The sequence below is a fragment of the Sus scrofa genome, chromosome 13 (genome assembly GCF_054392235.1).
Source record: "Sus scrofa isolate SSC_HxYL_T2T_F1_AM1 chromosome 13, Sscrofa_HxYL_maternal_Yorkshire_Landrace_v2.0, whole genome shotgun sequence".
Classification (NCBI taxonomy): Eukaryota; Metazoa; Chordata; class Mammalia; order Artiodactyla; family Suidae; genus Sus; species Sus scrofa.
In genome coordinates, this window is record NC_139395.1 from 76,140,840 (window position 1) to 76,164,249 (window position 23,410).

The 23,410-nt window shown below is 44.3% G+C and overlaps 1 protein-coding gene and 1 long non-coding RNA gene across 10 annotated transcripts in view; one reads left to right on the plus strand and one right to left on the minus strand.

Annotated features, from left to right (window-relative positions):
• The window catches only part of ITPR1 (inositol 1,4,5-trisphosphate receptor type 1), a 330,566-nt gene that overhangs the window by 280,818 nt on the left and 26,338 nt on the right, over positions 1-23,410 (plus strand). For all 8 annotated transcript variants that reach the window (XM_021069277.2, XM_021069279.2, XM_021069282.2 and 5 more), the window contains 8 exons: positions 1,238-1,360; positions 7,243-7,418; positions 11,588-11,752; positions 16,308-16,503; positions 18,093-18,185; positions 19,339-19,478; positions 20,007-20,172; positions 22,879-23,039. In XM_021069277.2, the coding sequence (XP_020924936.2) occupies positions 1,238-1,360; positions 7,243-7,418; positions 11,588-11,752; positions 16,308-16,503; positions 18,093-18,185; positions 19,339-19,478; positions 20,007-20,172; positions 22,879-23,039 (1,220 nt within the window). The remainder of the gene's footprint in view (positions 1-1,237; positions 1,361-7,242; positions 7,419-11,587; positions 11,753-16,307; positions 16,504-18,092; positions 18,186-19,338; positions 19,479-20,006; positions 20,173-22,878; positions 23,040-23,410) is intronic.
• Positions 19,213-23,410, minus strand: part of LOC146397412 (uncharacterized) — a 70,908-nt gene continuing 66,710 nt past the window's right edge. The window contains exons 5-6 of one of the 2 annotated variants that reach the window (XR_014823644.1): positions 19,988-20,114; positions 19,213-19,350 (exon numbers count right to left, since the gene is read on the minus strand). This is a non-coding gene — a long non-coding RNA (uncharacterized LOC146397412). Of the gene's footprint in view, positions 19,351-19,987; positions 20,115-23,410 lie in introns of those variants that run through there. The other variant, XR_014823645.1, reaches the window with a different exon arrangement.

Sequence of the window (23,410 nt, forward strand, 5' to 3'; positions counted from 1 at the left end):
GCCTTGGCTTCCCTCATTTATAAAATGAGAGATTTTAAACTAGATTTAGGGCTTACACAGTTTGGAAACCTGGCCCCTTACCAAGTGCAAACTGACACGAGCAGTTATTAAATTATCCAGGGCTCTGTATAATTGTGCCATCACTTGATTTGGGTGAGAAGCTTCCAAATGCTTGGCTGCTGCTATAGGCATCATTATGGAGTCATTGGATCTATCATTGGCTGCTCTCCTACGGTTAAATGATGATTTCATTGGGAAAGAGAGGTACACACTGGAGATCCGTTCTCACTCACTCCATGATTTTCTTTGGAGAAGGATAACACTGAATGAGACTCTCTTTTGGAAACTTGGCCTCTGGCATGGAGATAGGTATTACTTCTGCCATATCTGTTTTTGAGCCTCATCCTAAGCACTGAGGGATTCAAAGGAAAAGGAAGCACCAGTTCACCCAGTGTGGCCGCCAGCTTCTTGTCCTCATGCTGGGAGTGCAGCCAGTGTGGTGTCACTGGTCAGTGACTGAGCATCAGGATGATGGCAGCACTGCCCTAGGGTCGGTTGCCCTTTGTGGGGGCTTTAGTGCCACATCCTTTCTCCAGAAGCTTTGGAAACAGACAGCAGCACCTCTCACGCCTCATTCCTCTGCCCCCCAGAGTGGTCCCTAGAGATCAGGAAAATGGCAGATGAGTTGGTGCTGGCAAAAGGATCCTTATCTGGCTTTTAGGCACCAATGGAGAATTCTGAGCAAGGGAGGAGCATGGAAGTGGTAACGTTCTTAGCCTGGTGCCCAGATGAGTGCCCCCCGCCCCCAACCAGCTCCCTAGACTTCTAAAAGCCTCACTGAATTCTCAGGCTTCTTTGGGCATCCCATCCAGTCCCAGAGCTCCAGGGTGGGGGTGGGGGGTGGTAAGTGAACTCTGGATAACCTCTAGCTTCCATAACCGGTGGTTTTGCCAGGGGCACGTAGGGTTCTCAGATGCTCCACCTCTGCTCCTCTCTTCTCTTCCTTTCTCCCCAAATACATCTTCTGTTCCAGTAAGGGCTCCCCATGGAAATAAACCAATCTGGTGTCGTTCTGGGCCTATGAGTCAACCTCAAAACAAATGAGCGTTCTCACTGTTGTGGTAAAAACTGGAAACAAAAGTGGACTTGTAGGGGCAGAGCGGGAGGGAGGGTGGCTGGAATTCCCAGCGTCTGGCTTGTGGTCTGGAACCTCACGGGGCTCTGTCTGTCTCCACAGCCCAGCCCGTCCTGTACTGGTGCGCCCGCAACATGTCTTTCTGGAGCAGCATTTCGTTTAACCTGGCGGTCCTGATGAATCTGCTCGTGGCATTTTTCTACCCATTTAAAGGAGTCCGAGGAGGTACTACCCCTATCTTTACCCCTATCTTTCATTTCAAGAAAACTTCCAGAAGAAACAGGAAGGTTATAATTCATATCTTAAATCTGATCCCTGGAAGTATTGGTGCAATTCATGGGGCCCCAGTTACCCATGTTCAGGCAAGATGAGAGGGTAGCTTTTACCACAGGTTTACTTTTAAGTCTTAACTTCAAATAATATAAATTGTGTGTCCATATTTATTGCCCAGGAAAGAAAGAGAAGCAGCTATATACAGTATTAAAGCTGCCAGAGATCATTTTAGTCAGCCTCTTTGTTTCATATGTCAAGAAACTATGTCTTGAAACTATGTCGCAGAGAAGTTGAGAGATTTAGCCGAAGTCACACAGCCAGTTAGTGGTCACGCTATTCCTAAAACGTAGATATTTTGATGCTCAGTCCAATAGGTTTTTTTCCCCATGCCAAACTTATGGAATTGATTTCAGACTAAAAAAATATTTGTTAGAATCTCTGGAATTTATTTTTTTATTTGTTTTAATTTTTTGGCCCTAGGTGGTGGAAGACAGGGTTTGAATGACTGCAGACTGGCCATTCTTGGCTGTTTAGTCTATTAAGGGTTCCATGCCATTATTCACATAATGAAGTGGGCTGTCCCTGGTCTTCATGGATTTCCCCCACACTCATCTCCTCCCAGTCATCTGTACACGCATCCCACACATTTTGTGAAGAAAAGGCAAACTGTTCAGGAGGCACATTTTTCTGGTTGGGGCTCCTCGGTTTGCTTAAGAGCTTTCTGGAGATATTTACACTTGTGGGGTTCTGGAGGCCAGTGGAAGCTTCTCTTCCAATAAACATCCATGGCCCCCTTCCTGATAACCTGCTGCAGCCTCCTGGGAGATCTCCTTTGCAGCTGCATTTCTCATCAGAGAGTTTTGGCAGATCTCTTCCCATATGTATATCACAACCTGCTAGGAGCCACTGTGTGAGAAACATAATGGAATGAAGAGCCCAGAAGTAAGACAGGAAAATAATGCAGGAGTAGGTTCCAGGCTCAATTCTGGAGCTTAATAATGCAGATGTGTAAACAGAGTTGAAGTAAATTTCAGGTCCAAACTGAAACTAATGTGCTATATGACATGTCCAGCTTATTCTTTTGAGGGTTAGTTTTTCTGTTTGGCCTTAAGCTATGTTGAGGGCTCCACTTGAGTGATTTTTTTTTCCCCTCAAAAGCAGTACTTAAATGCAAGCCCAAAGAGAGGGGATGGTTTCCTTTAAAATGCAATGTCAGGAATCATAAGTGGCCCCATCTGAAAAGCTGGGCTGGTCCACAGGGCTCTGCAGTGTTCTCTGGGGTTGGGAAGTGTCTGTCTTCCCTGGGCTGCCAGTCAGCAGAGGTAAGGGCAGGCAGTGGTCAGCTGAGAGCTAGGCACAGGGGACAGAATCCAGGCCTCCTTTTACCTCGAGGGGGTTGTCATGCCCATCACAGCAGATTGTTCAGCCATTCCTTTGGATGTGTCTTCATTTACCCTCCACTTCTTTGAAAATATTTTAAGTTGATTATTATAATATACCTTGGCTGTCTTCTTCACTGGTCACTTGTGACAGTTTTGAGGCCAAGATCTGGGGATAGTTCATTGACGGCTCTACCCTCTTCAGTGATAAGCCTCTTTCAGTGGGATGGCTAGACGTACAAAGTCCAGACTCCCTGTCTATGCCTGGCCCTGCCATTCATCTGCCACATGCCTCTGGGCAAGGCACTTCACCTAGCCCTCCTTACCCTCTCTGTTAAGAGGTGCTTAAATTGAGCCAGTGGTTGTGAAACCTAGGTGTGAATTTGGAAACTCCTACAGAGATCAAGGGAAGACAATTGCTGCCCCAGTCAGGATCTTGGAACATCCTGTTTCTTGCCCATCCAAGTTCATGACCTGCTAGATGAGATGATTATTAAAGGTCCTTCCAACTTTACAGTGGTGGCACTCAAGGTGGCATCAACCCTGGTCGATCTATATAGAAGTCCAGTCTCGGGAGTTCCCGCTATGGTACAGTGGGTTAAGAATCTGACTGCAGGAGTTCCCGTCATGGCACAATGGTTAACGAATCTGACTAGGAAGCATGAGGTTGCGGGTTCAATCCCTGGCTTTGCTCAGTGGGTTAAGGATCTGGCGTTACCGTGAGCTGTGGTGTAGGTCGCAGACGCGGCTCGGATCCCACGTTGCTGTGGCTCTGGTATAGGCCGGTGGCAACAACTCTGATTAGACCCCTAGCCTGAAAACCTCCAAATGCTATGGAAGCAGCCCCAGAAAAGACAAAAAAAAAAAAAAAAAAAAAAAAAAGAAAGAAAAAGTAAAAGAAAAATTCTGACTGCAGAGGCACAGGTTTAGTCCTTGGCCCTGCACAGTGGGTTAAAGGATCCTGCATTGCCACAGCTAAGACATAGCTCACAGCTGTGACTCAGATTTAGTCGTTGGCCCAGGAACTTCCATATGCTGTGGGTGCAGCCATAAAATTAAAAAAAAATTTTTTTTTAATTAAATAAATCCAGGCTTCCCGTTTTGACAATGTGGGCTTTAGAACTTGATACTGATGGAGTAAACAGAAAACGTAATTAGGTGTCCTTAGAAAGAGGTTGATCTAACTGAGGAAGCCCTTCCCCTTCTACTGTGACTGAGATTACCTCAGACACATCAACTCAGAGGAATTTTTTTTTCAAGATGTCTTAGGAGCATCTTCTATGCTCACTGTTCACCATCTTCAAGTGGAGTGTTGTACTAGGTCTGCCTCGAAACCAGATCTGCTTGGTTACCTGAAAGTACTTCTTTGAGATTAATATTTGTTCCTATTGAATCTTAACACCAAGATTTCCAAAACTTTCCTTTTGTAGGTGTGTAATGACCTTGCTATGTGTACTGATGTCACTCTGTGAATTACATGGCTTGTGGCTGCCAAGGACACTGTGGCCTTAAAAGCTCCCTTTTCAAAAGTTCCATTTTCCCCCTTTATTTGAAGGGGAAAATAGCGGTGAACCATAGAATCTTTGCAAAGTATGAACATTGGGGAGCTTCAGATTCCTTACTGAATTTGTAGACATGCCATGATAATTAAAGCACAGAAAGTACTACTTTTTAAAAACTTTCTCACTATTGAAATTTTTAAATATATACACAAGTGGAACAGCATAATAAACTGCCATATTCCCATCAGCCCAGCTTTAACAATTACCAACATTGTGCTAATTTTGTTTTATTTATACTCCTGTATTTGCTACAAGATTTTAAAGAAGTCTAGACATCTTGTTGTTTTGCACAAAGATATTTCACTGAGCATCTCTACCTTCTAAGAATATTTTAAAATCTGTATAATCACCATACCATTATCACATCTAACAAAACTAACAGTCCATCATGTAATAGCTTGTCCATATTCATGTTTCTCCAGTTGTCTCAAAGAAGTCTTTCTATAATTGTTTCTTTTGAATCTAGCATTAATTTTTAACTCTGCTTTTATAGTGGGAAGACAACACGTTTTTGTATTGTCCCCTTCAGCATTTGAGTACATGGGTTGTACTTGTCACATTGATTATACGAGATCCTAAGTGGCAGTTTAAGATGTTGATAAAGCATTTAAGAAAAACCATAGACTGGAAGAAATTATTTATAAAATGTATATCAAACAAAGGCTTTGATCCAGAATATATAAAGAACTCTTATAACTCAATAACAAAAAAGACTACCCAGTTAAAACAGTGGTCAAAAGATTTGATCAGATCTTTCACACAAAAAAAGATACATGAATGGCCAATAACCACATAAAACAATATTCAAGATCAGTAGTTATTAGAGAAATGCAAAGGAAAACCACAATAACATGCCCCTAGAAACCTACTAGAATGGCTAAAATTTAAACAACTGACAATACCAAATATTAATAATGATGTGGAGCAAGTAGAACTCCCATACATTACTGATAGGAAAGGAAAATGGTACCATCAGTTTGCAGAATGGTATGATAGTGTCTTCTAAATTTAAACATATACTTAGAATCCAAAAATCTATTTCCACATATTTGTCCAAGAGAAATGAAAACGTAGACCCACTCCAGGATTTGTCCTTGAATGTTCCCAGTAGCATTATTGATAATAACTCCAAACTGGAAATAACCCAAACGCCCACTAATTGTTGAGTGGATAAATAAATGATGGCATATCCATATTATGGAATACTCCTCTGCAACAGGGAGCAAAATCGTGATGTACATGATACCCAGAATGAATCTTAAAAATTTTTGCTAAGTGAAAGAATTAGAAAGACTGTCTACTAATATGATTACTTTCCCCCCATTTTTATGAAATTCTGGAAAATGCAAAACTACAGAAAAGCTACAGAAAGCAGATCAGTAGTTGCTTGGTGGTGGTGCTGGGGTGAGGCATCAACTGCAGAGGGCACAAGGCAACCCTTCAGGCGGATCGAAGTCTTTATATCTTGATGGTGTTGGCAGTTACATGTGGTTACAGCCAGAAGCTATCAAAGTGTACACTTATGATGGATTTTTTTTTTAATGATGGTTCAGTATCATCATAAAGGGCATATGTACTTGTACATGTCACGTCACCTTAGGCAAGATATGTGATCCAAGACTCCATTTCCTCTGGAGTAAAATCAGAGGTGATGATGACTTTGATGGCAACCTCATAGGGTCAAGAGATTAAATAACTGAGAATCCACGTGAAAGGCTTCATTCAGTAGCTTGCAACTGCTAAACGCCCAAGAGAGGGGACACAGAGGCCTCAGCACCCACTTCTTCCTGAATATCTGAAAAGCTGCCTCTTTGTGCCCATTCCTAATTTGGTTTTCCTTTTGTGAAGCTATCAAAGGGGACGAGGTAAGCAGCTGGGGCCGAGGAGACAGTTTGCAGGGAGAAAGTGGATGAAATGAACCAGGGCAGCCAGTAGGCTGGCGGAACAGCTGGAACCTGCAAGGGTGTCTCTTTCCCGGGTGGTGCCATGGTCCCAGTGGTTCTGGAGACGTGCAACTCCTTTATATAAGTGGCCTTAATCATGTAGTGCTGCTTGTTTACATCTGAAGGAAACTCAGAATGTGACAGCATTTGAAACGGGTTTTTTTTTTTTTTTTTTTTTAATGAGTGTTTCACAGAACTTTATTTTTAGCCATGTTGGCTCATGTTATATAACCAAGCCGTCTCGTGGGACACTCTAAATAGAACTTGCAATAGCAAGAGATGACAAAAACTGGTATAAGCTCTTTGACTACAGGATAATCTAATTGTAAGATGATGCTAATGATACGGAAGTTGCCTTCTTCCTCCTTCTCTTGAAGAAATCGGATTCAGGCAGGGGAGCTGCAGTTTTCCTTGGCACACTTTTAATAGAAATTGGAAGTTTATTCTTCCAGTTTGCCTTCCCTAAGAGTGAAATGTGACACACAGATGAGTTTTGTTTATTTTACAGACTCATTTGATAGGCGCCTGCTGGGTGCCAGGGGCCTCCCTTGGGGAAGTTTGGAGTCTGGTGGGTATGGGGCCCGAGGAGGAGACACTGACCGTTAGAAAACAGGGTCTGATAGCCATGAACAGGGGTACTGAGAACCCCGGAAGGAAGGAGTGCCTGGCAGGTCTTGTGAGGAAGGAGGAGGGGGCGCTTCTTGGAAGAGTTGACCTCTAAGCTAAGACCTAAGATGAATAGGGCAGGGGGGAGAATTTCCCAGGTAGAAGGAACATGTAGAAGGCATGGAGGTAAGAAAACATGGATGCGATTAGGTATGTCTGGGGCAGAGAACTGGAGGTGAGGATTGAGGCCCATGAGGCCAGAGAGGTGGTAGAAGAAAAGGTTGCTAAGCCCATTATGCGTCACCTGTACTCAGATCTGTGAGAGCCCTGCCTTGCCCTTGCAGGAACACTGGAGCCACACTGGTCCGGACTGCTGTGGACAGCCATGCTCATATCACTGGCCATCGTCATTGCCCTCCCCAAGCCCCACGGCATCCGGGCCTTAATTGCTTCCACAATTCTCCGGTTGATATTTTCGGTTGGGCTACAACCCACATTGTTTCTTCTGGGAGCTTTCAACGTAAGTATGAATACCTCCATGGCCACTTTTTGGTGTACATGCAAATAGGAATGCCTTGCCTTCTCCCTAGAATCTTGGCCTGTGCTTTCAGTGCAGAAAGATGTTATTTGGATCGACTGTTAACAGCAGAAGCAAGCGAGAGCTGCGAGCACACCTCTCCCTCTTAACCTTTTCACAGGACCATCAGTCTCTTCATGTGTTACCCCAGCATCAACTCTCTCATTTCAGGGAATATTCCTCTCAGAATTAGGTGGGAAAAAGGAGAGGAGTTGAGACTTGGGTTCATCTTGCCAACCCTGTCAAAGGTTGGCTAGAATGAGAGATTTTAGCCAATAAGTCAGATGACTGAATGGTCACACATCAGCCACTTCTGGTGAGGCTCAGAGAGAACAGAGCAGAGTAGCAGGAGGAATGTTCCCAGAGAGGGATCAGGTGGCAAGGTAGGAAGAGAATCAAGGAGCGTTACCTCCACGTCAGCAGTGACATTGACAAAGACTCCTACACTTGAGGTGGATGCCAACTCTGGAATTCTTAGGACCTAACATGGCTGATGTCAGACCATAAATTGGAGAGGTTTCCTGGTGAGAGGAAGCAATAACTTGGGACATGTGAGGCACTGCAGGGATCAAAAACTGCCTTCGACTCAGTGGATTGAGGATCCAGTGTTGTCACTGCTATGGCCCATGTCACTGCTGTGGCTCAGGTTTGATCCCTGGCCCAGGAACTTCCACATGCCACAGTTGAGGCCAAAAAGAAAAAAACAAAACAAAACAAAACTGGCTTCCAGAGCTTCCTGGCCTGGGCACATGAAGAAGCCGAAGACTGTACAAAAATGTAAGTGATATTGCAAAGTAAGGTGAATTTAGTCATTTAAGGCAACGATAAATGTCCCCAGACAAGTGTTCGCATGGCAGAGGCAACAAGGGTGTTAGAGGAGAAGAGACCACTACAAGCTGAGAAGTTGAAGGGTAGGAGGCAGCGGAGATGTTTCGTCATAAAGAACAGAAACAGTTGAGCCAGGAAGCAGGGCTTGAGAAGAGCCTTTTCCTGTGGGCCCCATGGGCCAAAGCCGTGAGGGAAGCCTCACGCCCTCAGGAGACCATCATCAGTTGAGTTTTGCCTCCTCACTCCCATGTGTGGTCACACGTAGGGCCTCATTCTGTACAAGTAACCCCTGCCCAAATTTTAGGATAACTTCATCCTCCAGGTCATTGAGTTCCTAGTGGGTAAATCTTAGGCGAAAAGGGGGTTCCTTGGTGAAATCCCTGTAGGAAATGCTGAATTAAACAAAATGAAAGGTTTTTAGATTTCTGAGACATCAACCTGCACATCTGGGTTATGAATCTCCAAGAAAGGGAAAATGAGTATTTGTAGTTCCCAAACTCATTTGCCCACAGTTTTTTGTAAAGTATCACTTGGCATGAGTAGAATACAGATTGGAAAACTCTGACCAAAGTGTTGGTATATACAGGGAGGTGTTCTTGAGAAAACTCACCTGGTAGTGGCATGTTAGGTGGATTCAGCAAGGGGGTGCTGAAGGGACCACTTTGGGCCTCCAGCAAGCTTTTGATTCCATGTGACAAGCCTGTGTCTTGGTCATAGTAGAGAAAAAGGAAGGTACACGTGTCAGAGCTTCCTGGGGAATAGTGACACGTAGTGGGCAAAGCCTCTGAGCCTCCCACCTGAAAGCAATGCAGGCTTGGTCTGGGTGTCTTTCTCCAGGCAAGGAAGGTATTACTGTGTTGACTGGGTGGTGAAGAAGGCAAGTATTACTCCTGATTGTCCCAGAAGCCTGGGAGAAGAAGAACAGAGCCAACCAAAATAAGTCATGCAACCAAGACCTGGTTTTCAGGGTGAAAACAGACTTACATTGTTGACTTACAGGGCTTGAAGTGACAAAGCAAGATGTTACTGTTAGGCCTGGTGTTTGGAAATGCATGACCAGAGTGACACGCGTGACATCAGTGTTGACAAGGAAATGCGGCCTTCAGCTGTGGTGAGAGGTCACTATTGAAGAAAGAAATAAGGAGAAAAAGATAAATGAAAGGAAAAAAACACTCAGTATTTCTAAGTTGTCTTCAGTGGGCTGTCTGCTTCTTCTGTTTCCCTGGATTCGAGTCATTCCACATTATCTCTTCTTTAACATAAACGAGTTAGCAGAAAGACTCAATTTGAATAATGAATTACCGTTTATAGTATTGTTAGCTGGGAGGGTGGAAGGAAGCTGAAACAATAATTAATTATTTAGAGGGAATAATGTAAGAGGAATGCCCACCTGTGGCAGTGGGAGAAGAAAGGGCAGCCATGGACCCACAAAGGAGGACTGTTGGAGATGTGAGAGACCTGGTATCCTGGCAGCCCCATGTGGGGGGAAAGTGGTCTGGAGGGTGCTTCAGGAGCTGGGGTCAGGTGATGGGAACGGGCAGGGCCAGACTGCTGGGTGTGCCCTGGAGAGGCCCCAGGGACTTGGGGAGAGCTGCTGCTCCAAAGAGCTAGGACCTAAAGGCAGACCGGACACAAGCCAAGCAGGGTCCACAGGAAGTAGGGACGGCAGACTGAGTTGATGACTAGGAGACAGCTGCTGCTGAAGCAGAGGAGTCAAGTAGGCAGAAGTTAAAGGGGAGAGTGAATTTAGGAGAAGCGATTGCTCTGCTGTTACGACCATAGGGCCCCAGGCATGTTTGAGGTCCTGGAAGGTCAACCAGAGCCTGGCCTTGTTATTGTTTCTTGGAAACCCTGGCAACACAGTTCATTTAGAGTCACTAATGCTTTCTCACCCTATGAAAGATCCTGCACTGGCAAGGTTTTGAATATTAGGAAAAAAAAGAACCAGTGGATTGAAAGTTGAGCCTGTCTGAGAAAACCAAACCTCCTCCATGGGTGTTGCCTTCCTCACTTATCTGATTGCTGAGAAGCTCACTTACACTGACCCACCAGATTAACTGGCAGCATTTCCCCAGCACCATGGCCAAGCTAGCAAGGGTAGCAGGAGATGGTTTTACCAAGTGCAGCCGAAGAGCTTTCTCTTGATTTGGGTTTTTCTGTCAACACACTGCTAAAGAGAAACTTCTAGGCATGGAGTTTCTATCAAAGGTGGGACAGTATTATACATGGACCAACCTTCAGTTATGGGGGTCAGAAAACTTAGTCCACAGTAGTTCAAGTGAAGGAGAAAAACGTATTTGTTCATATGACTGAGAATCAAGAGCCTAGCTTCAGGCGTGGCTGAATCCAGGGACCCAGACAGGCTCAGGGCTCAGGTCCTCTTGTTTGGCTCTGCACCCGTAGTACCCTAGGGCTCTGAGGTACCACAGGATGGAAGCTAGCAGCTTTAGAGCTCGCTTTCTTTCAGGTTCAAGGTCAGAGGTAAAGAACAAAATTGTCTTCATTGCAATCCTAGGAAAGATCTCAGTGGGTGTCATTGGCTCCATTTGGTCACAGGCAGATCCTTGACTCATTGCTGATCCCTGACCCAGTCTTTGTCAGGGGAATACAGTATTCATATTGTCCAGAATGGAGCCCCACCCAGACCTCAGGGACAGATACATGGGAAAGGAGGGATCCAAGAGGAAAATTAGAAGCTATTCCCAGAAGAGGGGGCAGGGGATCAGAATTCACCCCGAAGTCCTTTACTTTTTCCCTCCCAAGAAAATCCTCATTTTCCCTGTGAAATTAGGAGCAACAGAAGATAAGAACTGGCTGCTTCTCATTCAGTTGCAACCCTCTAATGCCTAGAACGCAACAGAAATTCAGAAAACACTTTTCATCATGCTGATGGCAGGGTTCATGGATGGAGGCGACTTCTGTGTTTGACTAACTCATGTAAGGATGTTAGAAATGATTCATATCTCATCTTGAAAATCATAATTTCAGTATGTGTTAATTTTGTTTCTGTCATGTACAAATGCCACTTGATTACTGTTGTACATGAAGCTATTTGACTAGCACATCAACTTGCAATATACCTGAAAAGCAAAGTAATGAAATGACTTGGATCTGCACAACAGTTCTTGGTGTTTTTGGTGGGCACTTGCTGCAAAAAAAGGGAAGCTTTAGTTTGGCCAGAGGCGCTGGCAGATGCTGGAGTGCAAATCGCCCTGAGCTCTCACGGAGGGCCTGGGATTCCCCATAGTCCGTGCTTATCTGACCACTGCTGTCATTATTGCCAGGTCTGCAATAAAATTATCTTTCTGATGAGCTTTGTGGGCAACTGTGGAACCTTCACCAGAGGCTACCGAGCCATGGTTCTAGACGTGGAGTTCCTCTATCATCTGCTGTATCTGCTGATCTGCGCCATGGGACTCTTCGTCCATGAATTCTTCTACAGTTTGCTGGTGAGTTGCTGGTGTTGAAAGATGTGATGTGTCAAAACCTAGGAGAACATCCTGTGTCCTCCATGTGCACTTTTGTTTCCTTATTTCTCAGACTCAGCCAGCACTTATTGAGAAGGAGGTTTTAGAAGGACTGTCACCTTCAAACATTTCTCATGGGACCTATTTCCCAGTGAAAACATGTAGTGACAACAAGGGCAGGAGCTATTTTTCAAAGACCCAAAATCTATTACAGCTTGATGATGTATCCAGCCAAGAGACCTCTTCAGTAGAAGTTGAGTTCGTGTCAGAGCTGAGTGCTTAAATGTCTTGATGCCATTACCTTTCTCCTGAGCTGGTTTTTATTTTTTTAATTTATGTTTTCTTTTTATCTTTTACTTTTTAGGACTACACCTGCGGCATACAAAAGTCCCCAGGCTAGGGGTTTGAATCCGAGCTGCAGCTGCCGGCCTACACCACAGCTCACAGCAACGCTGGATCCTTAACCCTCTGCGCGAGGCCAGGGGTGGAACCTGTGTCCTCCTGAGTACTAGTTGGGTTGGTAACCCACTGAGCCACAGTGGGAACTCCCTGAGCAGGTTTTTATTTATTTATTTATTTATTTATTTATTTATTTATTTATTTGGTCTTTTTGCCATTTCTTGGGCCGCTCCTGCAGCATATGGAAGTTCCCAGGCTAGGGGTCTAATCGGCGCTGTAGCTGCCGGCCTATGCCAGAGCCACAGCAACGCAGGTTTTTAAATTACAGACCAATATCTGCTCTTCTCCTGTCATCTCAGGGAATCTAGACCTGTGGAGTTATAACCAAAAAACCATTTCCTTGTACCTATGTCAAGTGATAGGAAGCATAAAATGATCTTTCTGCAAGCAGAGCTATCTAAAAAAGAACTAGAAGCAGAATCTGCCTCACTTTCCCCATCTATGAAATGAAAAAAGTCCATCTCCCCACAGGGCTGTCACAGGGATCACCAGCTGCCATGTAAATGCTGAGTGGTGGCTAGCTCTTACCACGACCTTTGTCATCCCTCTCTTCCCTCTCCTGTCCAAAACACCTAAATGCACCATTCAGGCACTTGGGACTAGCTCATTCTGTTAATGCTGGATGTTGCCAGGCCACAGGGAATGGATTCTTTTCCCTCCCTTGGAAGTAGGTCTGGCTATACTTTAAGGTTTTAGACAAAGAGATCTGTGGGCACACTTGGGATTGCCAGTACATGCCCTGTTTGGGTCCCTCTCTATTAGAGATCTTGAGGGTTCTGTGTGTATTTCTAAGCCTTCCTGTCTGCTACAGTGACATCCCTGGATGGGGTTCTGACTTGTGGGTCAGGGAGACCCAAGTCTGGAGCCCAAGCAGTTGCTGTTGTCTCTCAATGTGGGGCAGAGGGCAGCCCAGGGTCCATCCCATGGTAAAGAGGCCTCCCCTTCACACAAGGCCTTAGAAAACAGTAAACACTCTAAGATGAAAATGTGCAGCATTCACTTGCAAGCAGGTAACCAAAGGAGAAATTTGCATGGTCAGTAAACAAGGAAAAGTGTTCATCCCTAATGTCAAACAGTGACAGTAATAGAACACTAGCCTGGGCGTTCCTGTCGTGAATCAGTGGTTAATGAACCCAACTAGTATCCATGAGGATGCGGTTTCAAGCCCTGGCCTTGCTCAGTGGGTTGAGGATATGGCGTTGCCATGAACTGTGGTATAGGTCACAGATGCAGCTTGGATCCCGTGTTGCTGTGGCTGTGGTGTAGGCTGGCAGCTATAGCTCCTATTCGACCCCTAGCCTGGGAACCTCCATATGCTGCGGGTTCGGCCCTAAAAAGACAAAAAGACACACACACACAAAGAATAAAACACTAGCCTGATCCTCGTGTTGCACCTGTGATGTTGGGAAAGGCTCAGAAGTATGATCATGCGATCACTCTTCTAGTGAGAGTGGGCTAAGATGGGCACTTTTCTTTAACAGTGATAGGAAGAAATTGGTACAGCCTTTCCTGAAGGCAGTGGAGCAATATGTTTCTGTTTTAACATTTGACTGACAGTTCCCTTTGGGGAAATTTGCCACAGAGAAAGAACTGGACAAGAATTTGTAGAGGCAGAGACAGAGGTGTTCATCACAGCACTGCTTTTAATGACATATAATTGAAAACATCTTGACTATGACTATTTAAAAAACAAAAAGAGGGTCCCCTTGTGGCACAGTGGGTTGAGAATCTGGCGTTGTCACCATAGCAGCCTGGGTTGCTGCTGTGGCACATGTTAGATCCCTGGCCTGGGAACTTCCACGTGCTGCAGGTGCCACTAAAAACAAACAAAAAGATGTTGGTTAAGTAAACTGGTTTTTCTGTACAGTGGAATACTAGGTTATCATTGTTGACATGAAATGTCTGTGATTCTTTTACTAAGCAAGCTAGATCTATACCAGATTATGGGAAAATATTTTTGTAAGAATTTGTATGCATACATACATTTTTTTCAATTGTAGTAAGGCCCGAAGGAAGTAACTTGCTCAATGAATGTCAGTAGCTATTGGGGTTATGAGTGATTTCTGTTTTTTCTTTGTATTTCTTTGTTTTCAAAGTTTTCTCCATGGAACTTGTCTAATTTTCCAACTAGAAGAAAGTTTTTCCTTATTATAAAGTAATGCATGTCCATTGTTTCAAAATCAGAAATTATAGATGAGTGAAAAGAAAAAACATCACTTGCCATTTCAGTGATTTTCGGGCTATACAATCTCTTTGGTTCTTACCCACAGAAAATTAAGTGTCTTTTGTTGTCTGAAGTGGCAGTTCCTTGCTGCTTTGTGGTGGGTTGCTGAAAAATACTAACCAGCATCAGTAGCAGCATTCGCCTTTTGTACTTATAAATCAACCAAATGCCTCTTCCTCGCCTACTTTTAAGTAGCCCCCTTTATCTGGTGCCCTTCACACTGGTCTCAGGACACAGACTGGCATTATGGTGGCAGAAGGGCTAATTGACCAGAAAATGAACTCAGATGTAAAATGCTAAACCGAAAGCAATTTGGAGATCAGCTAGTCCAGCCCACTGATTTTACAGAAGAGGAAACTGAGGTCCAGAGAGGTTTCCTGGACTGATTTGCAGCAAATTAAAAGCAGACTTAGGATTCATACCCTTGTTCCCTGACACCCCTGGCTATGTACGGTCATTCCTCAGAGCCACTGGAGAGGCAGAACCTTCCGGAGAAGATGAGATGTCAGCACAGAGGCCATGTTAAAACCAGCCCCTAGGGTCCGGAATTACCCCCTAAAGCTCCCCTCTCATGGTTTGCATCCATCCCACCAGCCAAATAGCTGAGATTACAGTTCTTGGAAAACTAGTCACTGGCCTCCCATACCTGTCAGTCCCTACAAGGATCCTCCATTTCTCGTGAAACCAACTGCTTGCAAAGAGCAGACCCCTTGGCAGAGGGCAAGCCTGGATTGTGAACATGCTGTGAACTGCAGGGGCCTCTGCCCCCACTAGGAGGATAGGAAGGGGTTAAGCATCCTGGTGTGTTTCCACCACCAGTGTCCCTGCCACCCAGTGTACTATAGGTGTGACATTGGCCCAGTCTCTTCATCAGGCAGTTAATGATAATTCCCACTTATTGTGTACTTACTCAGCACATAAGTGAGACTATGCCAAGCACTGTAGATTTGTTGTCTGATTATTCTTTATTATTATTATTATTATTATTATTATTGCTTTTTTCGTTTTTGTCTTTTTAGGGCCGCATGCCGCATATGGAGGTTCCCAGACTAGGGGTTGAATCAGAGCTGCAGCCATCGGCCTACGCCAGAGCCACAGCAACATGAAATCTGAGTCACGTCTGCAGCCTAGACCAGAGCTCTTGGCAACCAGATCCTTAACTCACTGAGCGAGGCCAGGGATTGAACCCATGTCCTCATGGATCTAGTTGGGTTCGTTAACCACTGAGCCACAACAGGAACTCCTGTTTATTCTTTATAATAACTTTCTACCAATGATGAAACTACCAGTGATGAAACTGAGGCTAAGAGAGGTAGGGGGGAGCACCTCGCTCATGGTCCTGGTGGCAGCCAGTGGTTGAGCTGTCGAATTCCAGAGTCTCTGCTCCCTGGCCTGGCCCGTTGCAGGTCAGCCTTGCCCATGAGATACCAAGCTCATGACCTGTCAATGCCCAGAACCTGTCCAATCTTATGCCCAGAGTGGCTGGCCCTTAATAGAAGCTCAGTAAATAAGTCCTACATGAATGAGCACAAGGGCTCTCATTTCTTTCCTCCCCCTTGTCCTCTGAGACTCACTGATACAGCCTATATTTTCTCTTTTCCCAGAACCTCTAAACTGTGTAGACAACTCAAAATTGCTATTGTTTTCTGCTCTCCTTTTCTATGTTTGTTTTTCCTTATTTTTCCTGTCTTGGTTTTCACTGTTAAGCAGGTTTAGCATGTTCATAGTATAATGCTTTCGCGTTACTGAGAGGTTAATAACCTTTATAAATCAAGTTTTCATTAGGGCCTATTGATGCCCATCTAATATAAAGGCTCCTTAAAATTGTCCCATCATCATCTTCTGTTTTTAAAGCTTTTTGATCTAGTGTACAGAGAAGAGACTTTGCTTAACGTCATTAAAAGTGTCACTCGCAACGGACGCTCCATCATCCTGACGGCAGTTCTGGCTTTGATCCTGGTTTACCTGTTCTCAATAGTGGGCTACCTTTTCTTCAAGGATGACTTTATCTTGGAAGTAGATAGGCTGCCCAATGAAACTGCTCTTCCAGGTGGGTCTGGGATTTTCCCATCTTTTTTAATGTTCAAAGAGTATTTCCTGATTACAACTGAACCAAAAATGATGATTTTAGCAACATAGGCCTCCGCCCAACCCTCAGGGTATGAATTTAATACAGGGCTTAGTTTTCACTTCCTTCAAAGGGTGGCACGACATGTCAAATGCTAGGAGTGAGTGTCTGGATCCTGACCTGATATTACTTACTAAAGTCCTATTTCAAACTAGTACAACATTTTCATAGAACAGTTTGACCATGTATAAAGCGTTGGAGTGTGCATCCCTTTGCCTTGGTAAATCTTCTAGGAATTTATCCTTGTTTAAAAAATACCCAGAGTTCCCGTCATGGCTCAGTAATTAATGAACCCAATTAGGATCCTTGAGGATGGGGGCTCAATCCCTGGTCTTACTCAGTGGTTTAAGGATCCAGCATTGCCGTGAGCTGTGGTGTAGGTCGCAGACATGGCTCAGATCCTGCATTGCTATGGCTGTGGTGTAGGCCACCGGCTATAGCTCTGATTGGACCCCTAGCCTGGGAACTTCCATGTGCCATGCGTGTGCCCCTAAAAAGGAAAAAAAAAAAAAATGCCCCATGGAAACAGCTGTACAGAAGAAAGTTCACTGCAGTGTGAAATTGGAAGCAGGGTAAACGGAAGGGAGTGTTTGATTAAAGTATGGTTCATCCTTGGGATGGTGAACCCTGCAGTTATGTCTTTATAAATCTTCCTGGAAAAATGCCCACAAGATATGGTAGGAAATTTCAGAAGAATAACTACAGTAGGATCTGTGTAGGTATTTTTTGAATTAAAAAGCTCTTAATGTCTTTTAAAAGATGGAAGACTATATCCCAAACTGCAAGCAATAGCTATCTCTAGGGCTTCTTTAAAATGTGCAAGTTTTATAAGTAATAATATAGATACTGTTTTTATCTATAGCAAGAACAAAAGAGATGCCCAATTTGAGAGAGAAATAAAATGACCATACAATTAAGTGATACCTAAGTGTTCTTTTCTCTCAATTAAAATGGGACACTAGCAAGTGAAATATGACTGGTTTTTCATCAGGTAGCCAGGCACCCCAAGTCCAAGGAACATACTAGGATTGTGACTAAGCCAGGCAGCCTTTTTCTCCCTCCCAAATACTGCATTCTTGGCATATAACTCCAGCTTCCAAGTTGACACTAAAAGGTACTCACTGCCAACTGTCTTAGGGTTCTGAGCTAAACTGATCTGGACTTCCAATTTCCACTCATGCTTCTCATGCAGACTTCGTATAAATCTTGCTGGAGCCTGTATGTTCGGTAGTATTTGTCGAAGAGTTTCAGCTGTTTGTCTTTAAAGTTGGAGAGGTGCTATTTAAGTGCGATATTTCTAGTAAGCTTACAGGAATTGACATTTCTGGCTTTTTTCCCATCTAGATCACCAAATGAAAGTGTAAATTACATCTCTGCTTTGAATTTATATGCAAGATTGTAGGGTGTTATTTATGTAAAGAATTGTTTAATCAGCCGTGAATTGGGGACTTCAAACATTTTAACCATATGCTGCCAGATTGTTCATCATAAAATTTCCTTCTCTCTCCCAGAAGCCAGCGAGAGTTTGGCAAGTGAGTTCCTGTACTCTGACGTGTGTAGGGTGGAGACTGGGGAAAACTGCTCCTCTCCTGCACCCAAAGAAGGTAGGACCTCACAGCCTTAAGCCCTGTGTTAGTGCCAGGCTCCCCCAGAGGCTTAGATGGTGCACATGACACTAGAAGCAGATGAAAGCAGATTCACTGCTCAGAAGTAAGGCCAGTAGCAAAGAGGAAAGGCTGGGAGAGAGGAAGGAGATGACAGGAAAAGAAGGCTATATGGGAAGAAAACAGCTGCTTAGTTGATTCAGCCTGTATTTACTGAGTGCCCACTATTTGCCAGCAACTATGTTATACTCCAAGATATAATAATACAGTAGAGAGGAGGCAAGCAGGCAGGGGGATTATGAGAGAGGATGCTAAGTGCAAACAAAAAATAGGCATCCAACCTAATGCAGGAGTAAAAGTATCACCCAGGAGTGTTAGCTAAACACAAACAGTAGCATCATGGGCAAAGAAGGAGGTATACATATTCCAGTTGGAGGGAACAGCATGCCTAAAGTCTCAGAGGTGGAATACAGTGGATTTGGGGAGAAATTGATCATGAGGAGAAAGTGTAGCGAGAACTGAATCCAGAGAGGTTGTCAGGGGTCAGATCATGAAGGGTCAGGCTAGGGGGGTTAAAGTTTACCCCAAGGATGATGACAGTTGTTGAAAGGGGAATGATACCATGACATGATGTGTTTTAGCAAGACCATTCTCACTGCAGCTGGAGAAAAGAATAAGGTGGGCAGCAAATTCCTGCTCCAAAAGCTGAGAAGAATAGGCAGTCCCCAGTTTGAAGTGATTTATCCAGAGGGCCAACTGTCAATAAAATGCGGCTGGGTTAAGTGCTTACAGCATCCCCAGGAAGGAACCTGAGTGCTGTGGCATTTCCCTCGGTTGAGAGCAGAGATGCTTATGACTCAGAGTATTAAGCAACTTATCGCGGGTCAATTGCCTGTGCAGAGCTGGGGCTGGAGGTTAAAATCTGTAAAGGATAGGGACTATTTTAGATGTAACAGGGGGAAGGACACTTCTGGGCTTGTGAAATTAGCAGGGTTTAGTGATGCAAACAGCAATGAAAAAGAAAGGCTTTTTTTTTTTTACTGGATTCCGTCATTTTATTCTTTCTGGCTCCTGTCAGCTGGGGAGATGGCACGCAGGAACCAGAGTCTCCTCACTCATGTTTCCAATCTGTCATTCCTTGCCGTGTTTGCAGAGTTGGTCCCTGCTGAGGAGACAGAGCAAGATAAAGAGCACACGTGTGAGACGCTGCTGATGTGCATCGTCACGGTGCTGAGTCACGGGCTGCGGAGCGGGGGCGGAGTGGGAGATGTGCTCAGGAAGCCTTCCAAAGAGGTAGCTGCACCCCAGGGGAAGGAAGAGCAGGGGGCGGGGTGGGTGGTGAGAGCACAGAGCAGTGGGCTTAGTGTAAACTGAAGACAGGAGGCAGAGCCGGGAGCAGTGCTGCGCAGACGTGCAGATCTAGCTGCTTGGGGCTCCTCTCCCCTTTTCACCTTGAAGCGCAGGGAGGAAGCCAGCAGCTAGAAAAGGGCAGCTTCTACTCTCCCCTCCTTGCACTTAAGTGACTCTTGCCTTTGGGGCTGAGTCTGGTTCACCTGAACACACTTCCAAACACCTAGATCCCCAGGGAGCCACTCTCCTGTGTGGGCCACGTGACACTTGGAGAACTCAGCATGCACACAGGGGGCGTGACATGACTTGTGCCCTAGCACAGCATTGCACTGGTGAGGGCTGGTTGGGGCCAGGGGGACCTGTGGGATTGAAACGTCCAACTTGAGCACACCGAGTTCTTCTCCTTCTGCCCTGAGGTCCACAAACCCAAAGGAGGGGGGTAACCTGCTGACCAAGCTGCCTCTTTTCCAGGAGCCCCTCTTTGCTGCTCGAGTCATCTATGACCTCTTGTTCTTCTTCATGGTCATCATCATCGTCCTTAATCTGATTTTCGGGGTCATCATTGACACCTTTGCCGATCTGAGGAGTGAAAAGCAGAAGAAGGAGGAGATCTTAAAGACCACGTGTTTCATCTGTGGTGAGTGGCACAGCTGGGCTTTCCTTGTGGGGTGGGGCGTGGGCAGGGCTGTCTGTGGGAGGGGCCACTGCTGCTTCACCAGCGTCTCTGCCCTTGATGTCTGAGTGGCCTCCTACTCTTACCAGAAGGTTTCTGGAGTGCCCTGTGACCTGGTGTAGCACTTGACTATTGGGTTTAAGAAATGAACCTGTGGGTAGCAGAAACACCAGGGCACAGTATTGGAAATTGTGTCTTGGGGTCTTTCAGATGTTGGGCTGCAGCAGCATCTCTTGTTCTCCGTCTGAGTAACTAGAATGGACATATTTCATCCCACTCCAGCCAGAGGATGTCTTGCAGATGGTATCAGGCTTTAGGTAGAAATGTAATCTGTTTATGGTGAAAATGGTCAGAGCTTAGGCCTGGGAGTCAGACCTGGGTTCTGATTAAGCCTCTGCCACTTCCGAGCCACATAACCATGGTATAGCCACTTCACTTCTCTCAACCTTCATTTCTCATCTGTAAAATAGGTACAAAATATGTACTTCTCTGCATTATTTTGGGCCTTAGGAGACCTAGTTTATGAAACACTCCTAGTAACATAGAGCCTCACAGTGTAGGCATTTAAGAGAGGTGCATAGAGTACCAAAGAAATCATTTTCAACATAACTGCAAGGTAACACATGTAAATGCAAATTAATCACATAGGAATATGGGAGCTAAGTAATCATTTAAGGATTATTCATAATACAGTTACTAAATATATAAATTTCCCACTGGTGTGTATTTTCAAAAAGTGATAATTTTTTCATCTAAAAAACTTAAAAGTCTTAGCTTTTTGCCCCCTTAAAATTATTTAAAACTTTTCATTGGAAAGAATTCGAGTTACAGAAAAGTCATAAGAATAGTACAAAGAATTTCTATGTACTCTTTACCCCAATTCTACACATATTAAAGTTTTGCTTCATTTGCTTTGTTCATATATACACACACACCCTATTTTTCTGAACAGTTTGAGAGTGGCTGGCAGGATGCTTCTTTATCCCTAACTGTTTTAATACTATATATGTCCTAAAAGTAAGACCGTCTCTTATATGTAGGCAGTATAATTATCAAAACTGGGAAATTAACAGACCCTATTCAGAGTTTACCCTTTACCCAATAATGTCCTTTATAGCAAAAGAAGGTCCTAAGTCATATGTTGAATTCAGTCCATTGACATTTTTGAAGAATATGCAAGTCAGTTATCTTGTAGAATATCCCTTGGTTTGTCTTTGATGTTTATGAGGTTATCATTTTTTTATAGGCACATCAAAGAAATGTTATTCTCCTCAGTGCTTCATTTCAGGAGGCACATGATGCTAGTTCATCTTCTAACTGGTTATGGTGGCCCTGTTTCTCCACTAAAGTTCCTTTTTTTCTCTTTCTAATTGAGAACCATTTAATGGGGAGATACTTTGAGACAACTTAAATAGCCCATTATTTCTCAAATTAAATGTTACCTCACCAGTTTTTACAGCCAGTGATGAGTCTCTGTGATAGTTACCAACTGATAATCTCTTAATTATTCTTTCTACCTTTGTTAATTGTCTTTTTAAGAAATAACTTTTTCTTCTCTCCATGTGTATTTACATTTGTAACAACATGGATTCATGTATTTTTATTTAATTCAGTGGATTATAATCCTTTGCTTTCATAATTTATTTTGATGCTCATATTGCCCCTGATTTGAGTAGCCCCTGAAAGCTGGCTTCTGTATATGTCACATCACCATTATTATTAATTATCTTTTGTTTGTTTGTTTTTAGCACCATGAGATAGTCTAGGCTCAAGCTCACCTTGGATCTTCTCTAGCCTTGCATCTTCCTTGACCCAGCCCTGGTTTCAGCTATTTCTTCAAAGAGCCCTGGTTCTTTTTAGTGGAGAATGGTATTTAGGAGCCAAGATCTGGCCACTGGGTGTGCTTATTCCCATTGGTGTGCCACTGCTTCCCGGGCTAATTAGGGCATAGATCTAGAGGATACATGTATCCACACACTTCTATATCTGCTTTTATAAACATGAAAAAGGATGGGTTCATACTCATACCTCTGATTCCAGTTCAACATTATGAGTTTATTCTTTCTCCTTTTCTATATTTGCAGTCCCTTCTTTGACAGTGAGGTATCTGTCTCCCAGTATCACCATGTATTTATTTGCTCAATCTAAGAATACATAGAACTAATTTCAAAATTGTTCACCCATACCTCTGCAGAATATAAACTTATCAGCTAGAGTTTAAAATGTATATAAAGTTCTTTCTGTCCTTAACTCTGTCTCCTCACACCCCTTGTAATGTGTATACATTTTGGCATTTCCCTGGAAGAAGGGACATCACATTCACTGGTTGCCTGCTGTGCATGAGTCTGTCACACCCATGCTTATTTAACCCCCACACACTCCTGGAACCTCAACAGCAGTCTTTCCATACCCTAACATGGCAACAAAGGCATATGAGATGAAACAGTGATTAGGAAGTGGTAGAGGTGGAGTTCAAGCCCATGTCTGTTTGACCCACAGCCTGTGTTTTCTTGCTTTGATGGGAAAGTAAACGTACTTATAAGACCAACAGAACCTAACTCTTTTAAGACAGGAGCGAAACAGCAGCTTCCTCGATATTGGGCAGTTCTGTCGTGGGCTTTTCTGCACCGTGACTGCTCACTTGGGGCCTGGGGCTTTCTGTCTCTTCAGGCTTGGAAAGAGACAAGTTTGACAACAAGACTGTTACCTTTGAAGAGCACATCAAGGAGGAACACAACATGTGGCACTATCTGTGCTTTATCGTCCTGGTGAAAGTGAAGGACTCCACGGAGTACACTGGGCCTGAGAGTTACGTGGCAGAAATGATCAAGGTGAGTGGGAAGGGCGCCCAGAGGCAGGTCACACTTGGGCCTGCTGACCTGCTTCTCAGCTCAGGGCCTGGTACTGGGAGCCAGTGGGGAATATAACATCCATTGTCTACTGATCATTTATCATGGACCAGGCACTAGGCTTGAGAACTTCGTGTGTCCTCGCAAGTGATCTTCAGAAGCCCCAGACAGGGGATGGCAGCTCTGTTTTAAAGGAGGAAACACTGAGGCTCAGAGAGATTAGCACACGACCACCTAAGTGGGGCTGACGTGTCAACCTAGATCTAACTCCATAGCCTGCCTTCTGTCTCTATGTACTTTTCTTGATAATGGGTCCTTTTTTGTTTTTTTCTCCTTATATAAACCAGGTCTCT